The following is a 17430-nucleotide window of genomic DNA, read 5'->3' as shown; positions in this document are numbered from 1 at the left end:
AACTCTCTCCTACACTCTGGGTCTGATTCCTCTCTGATTCCTTTTTTGGTCCCTTTGTGTTCAGGTTTTAAATTTAAATATGAGTTCTAACCACCATAATTTGGTTTACAAACTGGCTATAGAAATTTTCAAACACTGTTTTGAGGAGACTGTATTTGGGCTTTTTATTTTTTGGTGATGTGGGTCTAACTCAGGGCCTTGTGCTTGCTAAGGCATGCTGTGCCAGTGAACTACATATCCAACAACAGAGTATATCTGTTGATTTTTGAAAAGTAGTCATTTATAGTCTGTATAGATTTTATTTTTAGAGAAAACAACGTGTATTATTATTTAGTGATTTCACAGTTTCTTAAAGATTTATGTATTTTATGTATATGAGTTCACTGTAGCTGTACAGGTGGTTGTGAGCCTTCATGCGGTTGTTGGGAATTGAAATTTTAGGATCTCTGTTTACTCCACTTGCTCTGGTCAACCCCGCTTGCTCAGGCCTAAGGATTTATTTATTATTATACATAAGTACACTGTAGCTGTTTTCAGATGCACCAGAAGAGGGTGTCAGATCTCATTCATGATGGTTGGGACCTTTGGAAGAGCAATCAGTTCTCTTTCCCACTGAGCCATCTTGCCAGCCCGATTTCACAGTTTTGAACTCTCTTTCTTCAAGGCTGATTGTTACTGAAAGAATTTCTAGATGCTAGAATCTAAATTACCCATTGCTTTGGTTCTTATTTTTAAAAATCTTAAATAATATCTTTTTTTTTTCCTTTTGTTCCCCTTCTGGTAATACTTTTTCTTTTTGTTCTATGGAATCTTAAGTTTTGAATACTTCCACTTAATACTTTAGCCTGAGCTTTAAAATTTTTTGCAATATTTTTTCCTTGTTACTTAAGGATAGTCCTGTGTTAGATTGGTTTCAGAGTTTGCTACCTCATATCACTTCAAGACCCTTCACTTAATTAATTAATTAATTAATTAATTATAGTCTTGTTTACCCTGAGCTGAACTCAAATGAGCAAAGGATGGTCTTGAACCCCTGATCTTCATACTTCCACTTTCCAAATGATAGAATTGTAACTTTGTTCCACCCTGTTCTGATCTTCAGTTCCTTTTTAGTTTGGATTGTTCCCCTCTACCTCCCAAACAGAATTGTCTCTCTATGTAGGAGAGGCTGGCGTCAAACTCAGAGATCTTCCTGCTTTACCCCCTGAGTGCCAGGATTAGAAACCTGCATTAATAGGACCGAGTCTCTTTAGTTTCTTCCTATACACCGTGAGTTAGAGAAAAAATTGTCAGCTTAAGGCTGAATCTTAGCATCTCAGTTTATGGACATTGTCTCAGGAAAAACCTGTGAAATTTTGGCTGGTTTACAAAGAATTGCAATTAATGTTATATATTTTGTTCAGATGGAACTTATTTTATCTTCTTTATAATAAAAATGAGTACCTGAAAGTAAATTAAGGTCTGTGTTAGGACATATCATAAATAATTTAATTCTGAAATCTGTTTTTTTCAGTTGCCCATTGGACGTCAGTGTGTAAATCACTATCGACGGCTCAGGCGCCATTGTGTCTTTTCACATGAGGAACTCATTTTCAAGATGGCAGCAGATCCAGAATGCTTAGATGTGGGGCTGGCTGCCATGGTATGCAAAGAGTTGACTCTCATGACTGAAGAAGAAACCCGACTAAGGGAATCAGTTGTTCAAATGGTGAGTATGCTGAATAGATTTCTTTTTTTTTTCCCCTCTTTTAAATAGCAGTTGTGTTTGTTTTGTTTTTCCTTAGGAATTTTATATATGGGAACTGTATTTCCTTTATTACCTGTTTCTCCTTTGTTTTTCATATCTAGTACTGGGTTTCTTATTAGATACGATGTGGCATTAGGGAGAGCAATTTCACTCCCAAGTGTCATGTAACTTTATTTAAACTGTGGGGTGTGTGTGTGTGTGTACACACACGTACATTTATGTATATTATAATCACCTTAATGTTACCCCTCTTCTGCCCTTAGTACTGTCTCTGCTTTTCCCCCATTTTGCCCTTCATGGCACCTGTACTGCTATTCTCCTGTACAGTTGTTCCCACACTAACCACCCCCTGTGATCCACTTGTACTTGCCTAGTTCTGTGGTTACTTAGGTTATATACTTACATTTGAGGATTCAGAGCCAGGGACCACATATAAGAGAGATCTTGTAGTGTTTGTCTTTCTGGGTCAGTGTAATGCTTTCTAGTTCTTTTCATTTACCTGCAAATTTTATGATTCAATTTTTCTTTTTCTTTTTTTTTTTTTTTTTTTTTTTTTTTTTTTTTTTTTTTTGAGACAGGGTTTCTCTGTATAGCCCTGGCTGTCCTGGAACTCACTCTGTAGACCAGGCTGGCCTCGAACTCAGAAATCCACCTGCCTCTGCCTCCCGAGTGCTGGGATTAAAGGCGTGCACCACCATGCCCGGCCTTCCATTTTTCTTATAATAGAATTGAATTCCATTGTATATATGAACATTTTCATTATCCATTCATCAGTTGAAGGATATTTAGGTTGTTGCTATTTCCTAGGTATTGTGAATAGAGCAGCAACGAAAATGAGTGAGCAAATTACTACAGAAAAGAATGTTAAGGCCTTGGGCATATGCCAAATAATGGTACAACTGGGTCATAAGGAAAACTTATTTTCAGCTTTTTAAGAATTTTCCAGCCGGGCGTGGTGGCGCACGCCTTTAATCCCAGCACTCGGGAGGCAGAGGCAAGCGGATTTCTGAGTTCGAGGCCAGCCTGGTCTACAAAGTAAGTTCCAGGACAGCTAGGGCTATACAGAGAAACCCTGTCTCGAAAAACCAAAAAAAAAAAAAAAAAAAGAATTTTCCAGCTGATTTCCACAATGTCTGAATGAATGAACTGAGCGTTCTCCTCTTCCCATATCCTTGTCAGTGTTTGTGGTCAGTTGTTTTTTTGTTTCTGATATGTATGAGTGTTTGCCTGTGTGCATGTATAACACCACATATGCAATACTCTTGGGGGGCTGGTGAAATGGCTTAGTGGGTAAGAGCACCCGACTGTTCTTCCGAAGGTCCGGAGTTCAAATCCCAGCAACCACATGGTGGCTCACAACCATCTGTAACAAGATCTGACTTCCTCTTCTGGAGTGTCTGAAGACAGCTACAGTGTACTTACATATAATAAATAAATAAATCTTAAAAAAAAAATACTCTTGGAGGACAAAAGTCTTTTGATCCCTTGGAACCAGAGTTACAAATAGCTGTGACCAATATAGGTGCAGGAAACTGAATCTGGGTCCTCTGGAAGAACAGCCAGTGCTCTTAACCACTGGGCCATCTCTCCAGCCCCAGTTGGTTTTTTGTTTGTTTGTTTGTTTGATCTTAGCCATTCTGACAAGGGTAAGATTTGATTTAATTTTGGAGGGGGACAGTGTACATCTCTGTGTGTGTATTTAACCTGTGCACTACATGCTTGCCTGACAGCCGCAGAGGCCAAAGACATTGTGAGTCACCATGTGGATGATAGGAATTGAACCTCTTTGAGAGCAGTAAGTGCTCTTGATCACAGGGCTATCTCCAGCCCCCATTTTCTTTTTCCTTTTTGTTAAAGACAGATTCTTACTCTGTAGCTCAGACTGGCCTAGAACTAATTATGAATCCCAGAGTAGCCTTGAAGTTGTGACAATCCTGGCAATCCTCTTGCTTTGGCCTTTCAAGTTCTCAGATTACAGATGTGAGTCACTGGCTCTAATATTAATGAATTTTTACTTATTTTATTTTACATGTATGTGAATGTAATCATCTATTTCCATGGTGCATGTTGAAGTCAGAGAACTCTTATAAGTTGGTCTTCTTGAAATCTGGATATTAAATTCAATGAGTCAAGCCTTCATGCAAGCAACTCTACCTACTGAGCCATCTAGCTGGCCCTCTAATATTAATTATTTTAAATAAGAAAATTAAATCCATTTTTGTTTTCCATCCAAGTTATGTGATTCTGGACTGTCAGATTGGACTACTCTGTCTTCTCTCTTATTTCTTCAAATGGTGGTTGTTTTAGGGTATAACTTTTGATCTTTTTTTGTTTGTTTGTTTTTTGGAGACAGGGTTTCTCTACGTAGCCCTGGCTGTCCTGGAACTCACTCTGTAGACCAGGCTGGCTTCGAACTCAGAAATCCGCCTGCTTCTGCCTCCCGAGTGCTGGGATTAAAGGCGTGTGCCACCATGCCCAGCACTTTTGACCTTTCTTAATCTTTTGAGTAGTGTCTATTGATAGAATTGTACATTTTGGGTTTTTTGTTTTGTTATGTTTTTAAGACACAGTCTCACTGTGTAATCCTTGCTACCCTTCAGAGAGATCCACCTGCTTCTATCTTCTGAGTGCTGAGATTAAAAGAGTGCTTCACCATGCCTAAATTTGAATTTTTTAAAGCTACTGTTTTATTTTCAGTTGAGATCTGATCTGATAATATAAATTATATTCTAGGGTGTCGTGATGTCAGAAGAAGAAGTCTTTGAACTTGTTCCTGATGATGAACGGCAGTGTTCAGCATGCAGAACTACATGTTTTCTCTCAGCTCTCACATGCTCCTGTAATCCGGAGCGACTTGTATGTCTGTATCATCCAACTGATTTGTGCTCTTGCCCCATGCAGAACAAATGTCTTAGGTATTAAAAGTTACTGCACCTTTTTGGGTTCTTTTTTGACGTAGGATTTCTTTTTGTAATCCTGGCTAGCCTAGAGCTCACTATGTAGATCAGGCTTCCCAAGTATTGGTATAAAAGCATTCTTGCAGTATCTGTTAAGAAAACCACCTTAATTGTTCTTTGCTTTCTTTCCTGTTCTTAAACAGATAACTATCTACTTCTCATATTTTAAATTTCCTATAAAATTAGCCATATCCAGCCTAACTATTATTAATTTCATGACCAGTTAATGTCATGATTCTGCGCTCTCTCTCTCTCTCTCTCTCTCTCCATTGAAATTGGGAGTTTTTTTCCCCCACTATTTTTCAGGTTGTTGTATTTTGAAGCTTTTACTTCTGTTTTTTAAACTTCTTTTTACCTTTTTTTTTTTGTAGGTACCGCTATCCACTAGAAGACCTTCCATCTCTGCTTTATGGTGTCAAAGTGAGAGCACAGTCCTATGACACTTGGGTCAATCGTGTTACAGAAGCATTGTCAGCTAGCTTCAACCATAAGAAAGGTTATGTTTCCTTAATTTTTTAATTATATGTTTTTGTTCTCCATTAACAAATGGAAGTTCTAGCTTATAATAACAGAGTTGAATATACATTTAGTTTTCTCTTGTCCATGTACTTAGCAGACCTGATAAAACTCAGCTTCTGAGATCAGATAGCAGGTTTGGTCATTTGCTATGGCTGTAGACTATGCCTAGTTTTAAGATTATCTACTGTGCTTTGTTGCCTCAGTCTCATGACCTTTCTACCCTTGGTGTCAGTGCCACCACACCTATTGAGAATCTGTTTTAAATGAAAAAGCTGGCTTAAAATAGACAGATAAGTTGTAGTAGACATGTATTTTAGAGAACCAAATTTAGTTTAATGATACTGAAAGACTTTTGATTGTTTTCAAGAGAGACAAATTGGGATAAGGGAAAAGGAGACAGGTCAAATATACCTTATTTGAGTGAAGTTATCTGTTAGGAATAAACATCTAATCAGAAGATTTTACACTAGAGACTTTCAAAGCCAAATTGTTTTACTAGTATATTAGTGACTCTTAAGTGATCTTTATGACCGTTGTAGAATGGCTTTTTTGTGTCTATTATCATATTTGTCTTTACAGATTTGATTGAATTGAGAGTAATGCTGGAAGATGCTGAGGATAGGAAATATCCAGAGAATGATCTCTTTCGAAAGCTGAGGGACGCGGTGAAAGAAGCTGAGACCTGTGGTTCTGTGGCTCAGCTGCTTCTGAGCAAAAAGCAAAAACACAGGTAAACCAAGAATAGTGGAATTCTCCTCTGGATTCCTATTCTTTCTATTTTAATTGGCCTATGAGGCCCTATTTTGCTCCAGTGGCCATGTTTCTTCCATCCCTAGTAACTCCCATTCTTCCTATCCATTCCCTCCCTTTCTCCATGATCATAAATTGTCAGAAGTTCTTTAAATTTAAGCTAGTTGTAAACTACACTGAGAAAACAGCAAAAGACCTGCTAGCTTCAATGATGAAAATAATACTGAAGTTTATGCAGTATCTTTGTGACAAAGACCTAGTTTTATATTCAACTTTATCTGAAGTAACAAAAATCTTAGACACATAGGCTCAAGTTCACAGAGATCCACCTGCCTTTGTAGGGAGGTTAAGGGCATACACCACAGCATCCATTCTTAGCAGCATGGATCAAGATGCTTAATAACAAAAGATTTGAATATAGATAAAATATTCTGAGTTCAGGCAATAGCTTTATTTTCTACCTTTTGTTAGAACTGATTGACTTCTTAGGAGAAGTTACATTTCTAATTTTACATTTTTCTTTTCTTCAATAAACTCTTATTCCATTCTACAACACTCTTTGACTTGCTGTTATTCGTACATACCAAGTATGCTCTTGTTTAGGGTTCCCGATTGCTTTTCATTCAGCTTGGAGTTTTCCTGCCATATCTGAGGCAGCTTGTTCACTTCTTTCTTCTTCTGACCTTCCTTCCTATTTTATAAACAATTTCTGTGGTATTATTTTATAGTTATTCAATATATTTCTTCTATCTGTGTGGCTATTTCTGTAGTACTTTACATTCGATTTTAAGTTTTTATTTTTTTAAATCTAATCAGAGAACCTTTGCTAAAGACATTTTCCAGTGGATATTAACTTGCTTTTAGGAAAACTTGACCATATTTTTCTATGTCTCAGTATTATTTCATATCAGGCAGAGCTCAGACCTGTTTCAAAATAAGTGTACATGTAAAAGATTTTGGGGGGCTGAAGAGTTGGCTCCGTGGTTAAGAGCACTGACTGTTCTTGCAGAGGTCCCAGGTTCGGTTCCCAGTACTCACATGGCTTTAGCTCAAGAGGTCTGATGCCCTTGCTCCTCCTTGAGCACCACACTCACGTGACACACAGACATACTTGCAAGCAAAACATCCATCCCTACATAGAAAATAAAAAGAGCTGTAGTAAAACAAAACAGAATTTGGGATGCATTTAGGGGGTTCAGTAGTCTAAAGCAGATCAAAACCCTATGTTCCCAGTGTGAGCCTCTTTAAGATACAAGGATTTCATTTTCTCAGTGGTCTTCATGTTCTACCATGGGAATTTATTTAATGGTCAAATATATAGTAGTTATAGATTAGAAGGACTGTTACTATTTCTTGATAATTATCTGGGGGGGAATTATTCAACACTAGAACTCTAGGATTGCTAAGGCTTTAATTCATAGGAGAGTAGGAGCCCCATTTGATATCAGATTGACTGTATTTTTCTATGTCTCAATATTATTTCATATCAGGCAGAGCTCAGATAGTGGGAAGACTCGGACCAAACTGACAGTAGAAGAATTGAAGGCCTTTGTCCAACAACTTGTTAGTCTTCCGTGTGTCATCAGCCAAACTCGACAAGTAAAGGTGAAATATTCTTTTTGTTTTATTTACGAGCTTCTGTTCCAAATTAGAATTGTATGTATAGACTAGTGTTAGGTTCTGTGTATTCCTCCCTATATATGCTATCTTAAGAAATCTTAGTATACATATGAGATAAAAAATTTAGAGAGTTGAGATTTAGATAGACTAGAAAGACTAGGCAGACTCTTGGCTTTTTTTTTTTTTCAAGTTGTTTTGCCATCGTGTATATCTGTGCACCATGTGTGCACAGTACTCATGGAGGCCAGGAGAGAGCATCAGATCCCCTGGAACTGCAGTTACAGGCCATTTTCTTTACCATGTAGGTACTAGGAATCACACTTGGGTCCTCTGGAGCAGCAGCCAGTGCTAGTGCTCTTAACCACTAAACCATCATTTCTCTGATCCCTTGGCCTTTATTCCATTTAAAAATCCTGAACTATGAGTACTTTAGAATTATTCTTCTCTATGCTAATTTCGAGTCAAAGTTCCATCTAACACAAATGTATTTTAAGTGCAGTGTACATAAAAAGAACACAAGAGTATAGTGATAAATCATTAATAATGCATGACACTTTAAAATCAGGGCTCTGACATTTCTAGGACTATTATTATTTAATGATCATAGAAAAATCTTAAAGGTGGCAAGACAGTGGTAGCAATGCCTTTGTAATATCTTAGTTTGTAATATCTTAGTATCAGTTACATTCTTGTCTTATTGCATCTGGTTAGCTGTATTTTAGTAACAGTTTTCTTCTAAGGCTACTTATGACACAATTTGTATCCTTTCTTCATTTTCTCCCCTTTTAAAAAAGTTTAATTATTAATTTATTTATTATTGTTCTTAGCTTGACTAATAAGTGTTAGACTGTATTCTTTAGGTGTGCCCTCTTCTGACACCTTCTTAGTTGTCTGCTTTCAACGAGTATCTACTACATCATGTTGATTTTCAAATCTCTAGCTCTAAGATTTTTCCTTTCCTTTTTTTTTCCTTCCACAGACCCTATGTTCTGATGATACTCTTTATTTCTGTAGGCAGACTAGAAAGAATGGTAAAAGACTTCTGATGAATCGATATACTTGTTTCCAGTGTATCTTCCATATTCACTTCAAACTATATCCCACAGTAAACATCTTATTTCTATTACTTAAAGTTTGCTCTGTGCCGTGTGTGTGTGTATTTGTGTGTGTGTGAGGTGGGGCGGGGGGTATGTGTATGGTGTCTGTTTATTTGTCTGTAGAACACTTGCATGCATAGTGCCCAAGGAGTCTAATAAAAGAGGACGTCTGATTCTCTGAAACTGGAGTTAGAGATGATTGTAAATCCCCTGTGTATGTTGGGATACAAATCCTCCTCTGGAGGAACAGCCTGTCGGTGCGCTGAGCAGCTGAACCATCTCTCTGGTCCCCTGTAATACCTCTTACTTAACTGCCTTTCTCTTTCCCTTTTTACTGTTAATGGCCATCTTATAAATCAAATTAGACTACTTTCCTATGATTAAAATTTTCTTGTGGATCTCCAGAGTTATCGATGAAGTCATTTTTTTTGTTTTCTTTTATTTTCAAAACAGGGTTTTCCTGTATAGTCCTAGGTGTTCAGGAACTTGCTCTGTAGATCAGGCTGGCCTCTAACTCAGAGATCTGTTTGCTACCTGAGTGCTGGGTTTATGTGTCACCACTGCCTGGCTTCAAATGAAATCTTAACTTGCTGTAATCTGTAAGTCATCTCATCTGTCTTCTGCCTATTTAGTTTTTCTGCTTGTACTTTACTCACTTGTAGCAACATACTGAGCTCCGGCAACTCTAAAATCATGTGTTTAGTGGCTCTGGGGCTGTGTGTAGTTCACTTAGTAGAATGCGTATCAGAAACCCTGATCTACAATATCAGATTAATAAAAAACAAAAATCAGTGTGGTCGTAAATATCTATAATTCCAGTGCTGAAGGAGGACCAGAAGTTCAAGGTCATATTTAGCTTCATAGTGAGTTTGAGGTCAGCCTAAAATACATGAAAGCTTGCCTCAAAACAAAGAGTGGGGCAGTGATTAATGTTTGCCAGGCTTGAACATTTTCTACTACACTCCCATCCCACCTCTCCACCTCTTCATTTAATCTTTACTTTCCCACTTCTTTTCCCTCTCTCTCTCTTCCTTCTTCCCTCCCTCCCTCCATCGCCCTCTCCCTTCCATCTTTCCTTCCTTCCTCCCACATGTATGGTATGCATGCACTTACATATGTATATGTATGTTCATATGTAAACGCATTTATACAGGTGTATGTGTATGTGAAGGCCAGTGGTGTCTTTTTCAACCATTCTCTATTTAATGAGGTGGGGTCTCTTTCAACTTTATTTACTGAGGCAGGGTTTCTTGCTGAACCTGGAGCTCACCTATTCAGCTCGTCCAGCCAGCCAGCTTGTTCTGGAGCTTCTCTTTCTGTGGCTACAAGTCCTAGGATTACAAGCAGGCCACCATTCCTGCCCCATCTCTGTCTGGATCCTCACATTTATACAGCAAGCATTTTATCTACTGAGCCATCTCCCTAATCTTTGTTTTAGTTCTGGTTCACTCTTGTATATGGTTACTACTACTAAGTAATAGACCTTTTTTCACCTTTCGCTATTGTTAGGTTGTTCTGGTTTATATTTAGTATGTGTAACACTAATTGACACAGTTTTATTTAGATATTTACTACTATCTATCTAAATTAGAATGTATGGGGGGTCTATCAAGATGACTCAGTGGGTAGAGGTGCTCGCCACCAGGCCGAATTAGTACCATTCTTGATACCTCCATAATCTATGGTGAGAACCACCTCCCACAAGTTGTCTTTTGACTTTGGCCTCTCCCCCCATCTCCAAGAAAGAAAAACGGGAAGAACAAAGGAAATGCTATAGAAATGCCTGTGTCTAAATTAGTCAGCATTTAATATTTATTGAATATATCAGTTGTACTTTCCTTGTCATAAGAAGACATGTTTTGTTGACTTAGCCTTTTTTTTTTTCCTGAGACAGGGTTTCTCTGTGTAGCCTTGGCTGTCCTGGAACTCACTCTGTAGACCAGGCTGGCCTTGAACTCAGAAATCACCTGTCTCTGCCTCCCAAGTGCTGGGATTAAAGGCATGCGCCACCACTGCACGGCTAACCATATATTTTTTTTAATATATGAGTACACTGTAGCTGTCTTCAGACACACCAGAAGAGAGCATCAGATGGTTGTGAGCCACCATGTGGTTGCTGGGAATTGAACTCAGGTCCTCTGGTATAGTAGTTAGTGCTCTTAACTGCTGAGCCATCTCTCTAGCCCAATTTAGCCATATTTTAATTGAAGAGGTGGAAGCTGTAGAGGTGGCTCAACAGTAAAGAGTACTGCTTGCTCTTTCTGAGGACCCAGATATGACTCCCAGCACCTACATGGTTGCTTATGACCATTCTTAACTCCATCTCCAGGGGGTCTGCCCTCTCAGAACACCAGGCACCTACATACCTGTGGTACACATATACACGTATAGATAGAACACTCATGTATGTAAATAATAAATCCTTTTAAAGGGGAATGTAGAAAGAAATTAGTTAGCAGGTAACATGCTAAGATTTTCAGATGTCTGAATATCTTGTGCTATTCTGGTGAAACTGTAGGAGGGCCTAGAATTGACACTATACCTGAGCTATTTATAACACTTCCTCTTTTATTTTTTTAGTAGTAACATTGGGGATCAAACCCAAGGCCTTGTACATACTAGGCAAATACTCTATAACTAGCTACATTGTCAAACAAAATCTGTTGCTTATTTATGTTTTATTTTTTTACCTTTTCAGAATCTGCTGGATGATGTAGAAGAATTTCATGAACGTGCCCAGGAGGCCATGATGGATGAAACCCCAGATTCTTCCAAACTCCAAATGTTAATAGACATGGGCTCTAGTCTCTATGTGGAGCTACCTGAATTGCCCCGACTAAAGCAAGAGCTGCAGCAGGCTCGATGGCTGGATGAAGTAAGACTAACTCTATCAGATCCACAACAAGTCACTTTGGATGTCATGAAGAAATTGATTGACTCTGGCGTAGGCTTGGCACCTCACCATGCTGTGGAAAAAGCAATGGCCGAACTACAGGAACTCCTTACAGTCTCTGAACGATGGGAAGAGAAGGCTAAGGTCTGCCTGCAAGCAAGGTGAACATATTTTGGTGACAATTTTCCCTTTAATAACTTAAGTGAAGGGGTAGGTAGAGAGATGGCTCAATGTTTAGAGAACTGCTTGTTTTTCCAGGTACTAAGGTTCGAGTTTCAGCACAAGGTGGCACATAACTATTTGTAACTTCAATCCTAGAGGATCTGATACCCTCTTTTAGCCTCTGTCACTCCGGGCACACACATGGTACATAGACAAATATACAAGAGAAAGCACCCATCCTGAGTAAAAGAGTAGATGAGGTGGAGGAACATAAAGCCCGTTTCATTAACTTACATTATTTGTCTTGTGCCTTTTGACCAATGATTAGTAATCAAATGTGGCTACATGTAGAGAGTTTCAGATATGTCCAGACTATCGTGTAGAGGATGTTGTTAAGTAACTGAAATGATGGGAAATAGTATTGTTTCAAGTCCATGCTCTTAATACAATTACAAAATCAGAGTTACAAAATGCTCATTGAAGGGGAAGACTGCCAGTTCAGCAGCTAAGAACACTTCAGAGGATCCCTGGTTTGATTCTTAGCACCCATGTGGTGGCTGACAACTGGCTGTAACTTCAGTTCCAGAGGATCCAAACGTGCACAGCGCCCTTGGAAGCATTTGATAGGGAAAACTTCAGGTGACTTCATACAGTTTTGCTTAGTTAAAAGGGCCCTCTGTGTAGCCTGGATATTTTGCTTTGTAAATGCTGTATAGAATACATACCAATATTTATTTATAACTTCTGATATCCTAAATATTCAAATAACTATGTATCATCTGTTTCTGTTCATGGAGATTGGAACATTTTAAATGGGGAAAGGAACTTTGGAATAAGAAACTAGTAATTTTTGAAGCTTTCTTCTCAATTTTTGATTAAGTCACTAAACTCTGTAATGATTTTGACTTAATAAGATTTTATCTGTCTTTTAACTCTGTTGCCACTACCTTAACTATAATAATCATTAGATATTTCCCTTGAGTTTTGTAGTGCGGTGTTTGCAGAGTATCTGCTCCATATCACACTATTTCTCCATTCTGTGAGGATAGTAGTAAACAAGACCCAGAAGGTCCCAATTTCTATAGTGCTAAGATTTCAGTGAGGAAAAAAAAGGTAGATAAATGAATTTTACATACTTAATATCTTGAAGAAAATAAAAAGTGCTGATGTCTGGCCAGGTGATGGTGGCACATGCCTTTAATCCCAGCAATCGAGAGGCAGAGGCAAGCAGATCTCTGTGAATTCTAGGACAGCCTGGTCTACAAAAGAAGTTCCAGGATACCCAGGGCTACACAAACTCTTTATCAAAAAGTCAAAAAAAAAAAAAAGAAGAAGAAGAAGAAAAAAAGGTGGTAGTGTAATTTTCTATTTCTGACTGACTGAGCTTTCTAGCTTTCTGAACCATATCTTAGTACATTTGATCTCTTAGCATTAATTACTGTATCTTCCATTTGCCTTTTCTTTGCTGCTTAAATGATGGCTTTTTCATGGAAATAACAGCCTTTTCTTTTTACTCTATATAAAGTTTCCTTGGAAATTTCATGGCTTTATTTACCATCTTTGTATATATTTATATAGCAAAACTTTTTTTTAAGATGGGGGGGGTCTTACCATGTAGCAAAAGTTCTGACTGTCCTAGAACTTTTTTTTTTTTTTAAAGATTTATTTATTTTATGTATGTCCATTACAGATGGTTGTAAGCCACCATGTGGGTGCTGGGAATTGAACTCAGGACCTCTGGAAGAGCATTCGGTGCTCTTAAATGCTGAGCCATCTCTCCAGCCCGTCTTGGAACTTTCTATGTAGACTAGGCCTTGAACTCACAGAGATCCATCAGGTGCTGGCATTAAAGGCATACATCACCACAGTATCCTAACTCATAATATTTTAATCAATAACAAGTTTCTTTTGTAAATGCCTTCTGGTTTTTGTTTGTTTGTTTTGTTTTGTTTTGTTTTTAGCTAATGCCATTGAATTTTCCCACATGTCTCCTAACATGGAATGCAATTCATGATGATAAGACTAAAGCTTCCTACTGCTTTACAGAGTGGATGTGTGGGGCTCAGAATCCTTTATGTGTCACTGCCCACACTCTGCTAGTTCACACTCACTCGCACTCCATCGTTCCTGCACCTACCGTACAGCCTCCAGTCTCAAGATGAAACTGACAGCTTAAAAACAAATTTTGTCCATACTTTTTTTTTTTCTTCATTCATTAGGTAATGTACTTTTTTAGAGCCTTCGTTAAAGCACTTTCAAATCTCTAGGCAGAATTACTTACTATGTGGCTATGAACCCAAAATAATTTGTTCCAATACCAGTGTAATTCTTGGATTTTGATGAATGCGAATAAGGTCATCATAAATGTGTTGCTAGCCATGCCCACCTCTGATGGTTGCATGTAGTTTAGAGAGGTAGAATAGAGGTAGTCTAGGACTAAGTAGTAAATAGTAAAAGGAACCTGGAGTCAAGACTCATTCTGAATCAGTACATCAGGTTTGCCAATTAGTTTATGAGAAAATAGTTTTCTTGTCTGTAAAATAGAAAGAAAGATGGCAGCTGCTTTGTTTGCCTTGTGGGAGTGTGAAAAGAAGTGAGCTCATGAATATGAGTTTCTTACACATTGGAAAATGCTATTTTAATTCTTTTAGTAATTGGACTTTTACATAGTATCTTACTGTTTTATTGTTCATTTAGACCACGGCACAGTATGGCAAATTTAGAAAATATTGTGAATGAAGCCAAGAACATTCCAGCCTTTCTACCCAATGTGTTGTCCTTAAAAGAAGCCTTACAAAAGGCTCGTGAATGGACAGCTAAAGTGGAAGCTATTCAGGTAAAGAAACGTTCAGATTAGCCTACCTGTCAGTTAATACGTTCTTATAAATAAATTATATAAGCCTTACTTCATTAGAATATGCATAATAAAGTAATAGTTCATCTATTCTTTCCTCTGATTTTAAAATTCAGAATAAATACTAAATATTTAAAGGTAACTAGTTTTGATTAGGAAAGCTGATAGAGTTAGATAATCAATTTTTCAGAGAAAGGGGCAGTTAAATTTTATGACTACAAATTATTTCACAGTTTATATGGGGGGGTGTTGTTTTTTTGAGACAGGTCTCACTGTGTAGCTCTGATTGGTCTGAAACTCAAAGTTGTACTACATTCAGTTACTTTTTTGAGAAATAAAATAGTTTTCTTGTCTGTAAAATAGAAATAAAGATGGCAGCTGCTTTGTTTGCCTTGTGGGAGTGTGAAAAGGATTAAGTGAGCTCATGAATATGATTTTCTTATACATTGGAAACTGGCCTGGACTTACTGCGTAGAGCTGCCTGGCCTCCAGTTCACAGAGATCTGCCTGCTTCTGCTATCTCAGGACTGGGCTTAAAGTCATGTACTACCACTGCTAACTTACCTTCTTGATGATTTTTAAGAACTTGTCTGTCAGTCCTTCCCTTTGGTAAAATACTGACTTGAAGGCTGTGAGTGAGTAGAGTCTTTTACTAGGACGGCTCTTCAGGCTACACGACTTGTAGTTTTACCCAGAAGATAATCTGTGGTCAAAGGACCATAGTTGGACATCAGAAGGAGTAAGAATGAGTATATTATTTCTTGGCCCTTTTTGATATCTGAGCATTTTTATTTGTTTCTTGCCATTAGTGTTTCATAATTACACACTATATTATTATTTAAAAGCATTATTTAATTGTGTTTGTGCCTGAATGTATGTTTATGTACCACATTCATGGACAAGCCCAGAAAAACTAACAGAGGGTTTTGGATTTCCTGGAACTGGAGTTCTATGCTGTAGTGAGATGTAATGTGAGTGTTGGGAACTGAACCTGGGTCTTATACATGGGCAGAAAATTCTTAACCACCAAGCCATTTCTCTTGTCCCCTGTCTCTATATTATTATTGTAAAGAATTGATAGTTAGTTGCCTATTTTTTAAAACACTGTTTCATATAGCCTAAAACTGCCTTCAAGCTGTGTAGCCAAAGTGGGCCTTGAACTCTGAATTTACCTCCTATCTTCTGAGTGCTGGGATTATATGCATACACCAGCAAAAATTCATAGATTTGTCTTTATTTTCCAAGACATGTCAGTGTATCTTTCAAAATGAAATTTCAAGCAACCATATCAGTTACTACATGAGAAATAACATTTTCCTAGAATGTAGTAGAGTGGTTCTGAAAACAGAAGTGATTTCACAACATGGAAATACTGCAACCACATGTCTTTTGGAGCGAAGTAATCATTCATAGCTTTCATTCTGTAACTGCACAGGAGTGGCTATGCAATCTAAGGAACTGTTTTTAAATCTTATATCCATAGAAATTAAATTTGGGGTTGTAATGGTAAAATAGATTTCTACACTGCAAAAAAGATTCTTCTGTTGTCCTCTGTGATTTTTTATGGAGGCTGAAGCAATGGCTTAGAGGTTAAGAGGACTAACTGCTTTTGTGAAGGTCTTGGGTTCAGTTCCCAGCTCTCACATGGCACCTCACAACATCTGTAACTCCAGTTCCAGGGAATCTGACACCTCTGACCTCTGAAGGCGCTGTACATGCTACACATACATATTGGCAAGTCAGTCTCATAAAATCTTTAAAAATATTTACTTGTTTTAGTAGCAAATTCATTCTTCATTTCTTAATTTCATTTATATATTTCTGTTCTTTAGCTTGTCCTTTGAAGTATTTTTATCTTACTGGTTCTCTTATTTATTATTAAAAGAAAAATTTTGGTAATTTGTTCATTAAAAATGAATTTCTTGGGCTGGAGAGATGGCTTAGCAGTTAAGAGCACTGGCTGCTCTTCCAGAGGTCCTGAGTTCAAATCCCAGCAACCATAAAAAATCTGACGCCCTCTTCTGGAGTGACTGAAGACAGCTACAGTGTACTTACATATAATAAATAAATAAATTTTTTTAAAAAATGAATTTCTTGCTGGGTAGTAGTGGCACACATCCTTAGTCCCAGCACTTCAGAGGCAGAAGCAGGTGAATCCCTGAGTTCAAGGCCAGCGTGGTCTACAGAGCTAATTCCAGTACCATCAAGGCTATGCAAAGAAACCATGTCTTTAAAAAAAAACAAAAGAAAACAAGGGACTGGAGAGATGCCTCAGTGGTTAAGTACACTAACTGCTCTTTTAAAGGTCCTGAGTTACCAGCAACCACATGTTTTTAGCTCATAGCCATCTGAAATGGAATCTGATGCCTACTTCTGGTGTGCAGGCATACATACAAGAAGAACATTGCATACATAATTAATAAATTAATAGATAGATCTTTAAAAAACAAAACAAGCCGGGCAGTGGTGGAACACGCCTTTAATCCCACCACTTGGGAGGCAGAGACAGGAGGATTTCTGAGTTCGAGGCCAGCCTGGTCTACAAAATGAGTTCCAGGACAGCCAGCAGGGCTATACAGAGAAACCCTGTCTCGAAAAAACAAAACAAAACAAGTTAATTCCTTTGGCGGCAGAGGCAAGTGGATATATGTGAGTACGAGGCCAGCCTGGCTTACACTGTCTCAAAAATAAACTACATTAAATTAATTTTTACTAACTTTTTCTGTAAAAAATTTGAAGTTTAAATTTTTAAAAAGACCTAATTACTTTGTTTAAGACAGAAATTAACATGAATACTGAAGGTGTCCCTTAGTGGATCTACTACCTGCCTA

At 37.8% G+C, this 17430-nt stretch overlaps 1 protein-coding gene across 1 annotated transcript in view; it reads left to right on the top strand.

Moving 5' to 3' along the window:
* Positions 1-17430, top strand: part of Kdm5a (lysine demethylase 5A) — a 73505-nt gene that overhangs the window by 34524 nt on the left and 21551 nt on the right. The window contains exons 14-20 of the mRNA XM_085840018.1: positions 1514-1708; positions 4481-4662; positions 5076-5200; positions 5803-5953; positions 7464-7578; positions 11389-11744; positions 14443-14581. Of these exons, the coding sequence (XP_085696144.1) occupies positions 1514-1708; positions 4481-4662; positions 5076-5200; positions 5803-5953; positions 7464-7578; positions 11389-11744; positions 14443-14581 (1263 nt within the window). The remainder of the gene's footprint in view (positions 1-1513; positions 1709-4480; positions 4663-5075; positions 5201-5802; positions 5954-7463; positions 7579-11388; positions 11745-14442; positions 14582-17430) is intronic.

The sequence above is a fragment of the Mus caroli genome, unplaced genomic scaffold (assembly GCF_978045245.1).
Source record: "Mus caroli unplaced genomic scaffold, Mus_caroli_1 scaffold_7, whole genome shotgun sequence".
In the NCBI taxonomy this organism is placed as follows: domain Eukaryota; kingdom Metazoa; phylum Chordata; class Mammalia; order Rodentia; family Muridae; genus Mus; species Mus caroli.
This window is presented reverse-complemented; position numbering and strand designations above follow the sequence as displayed.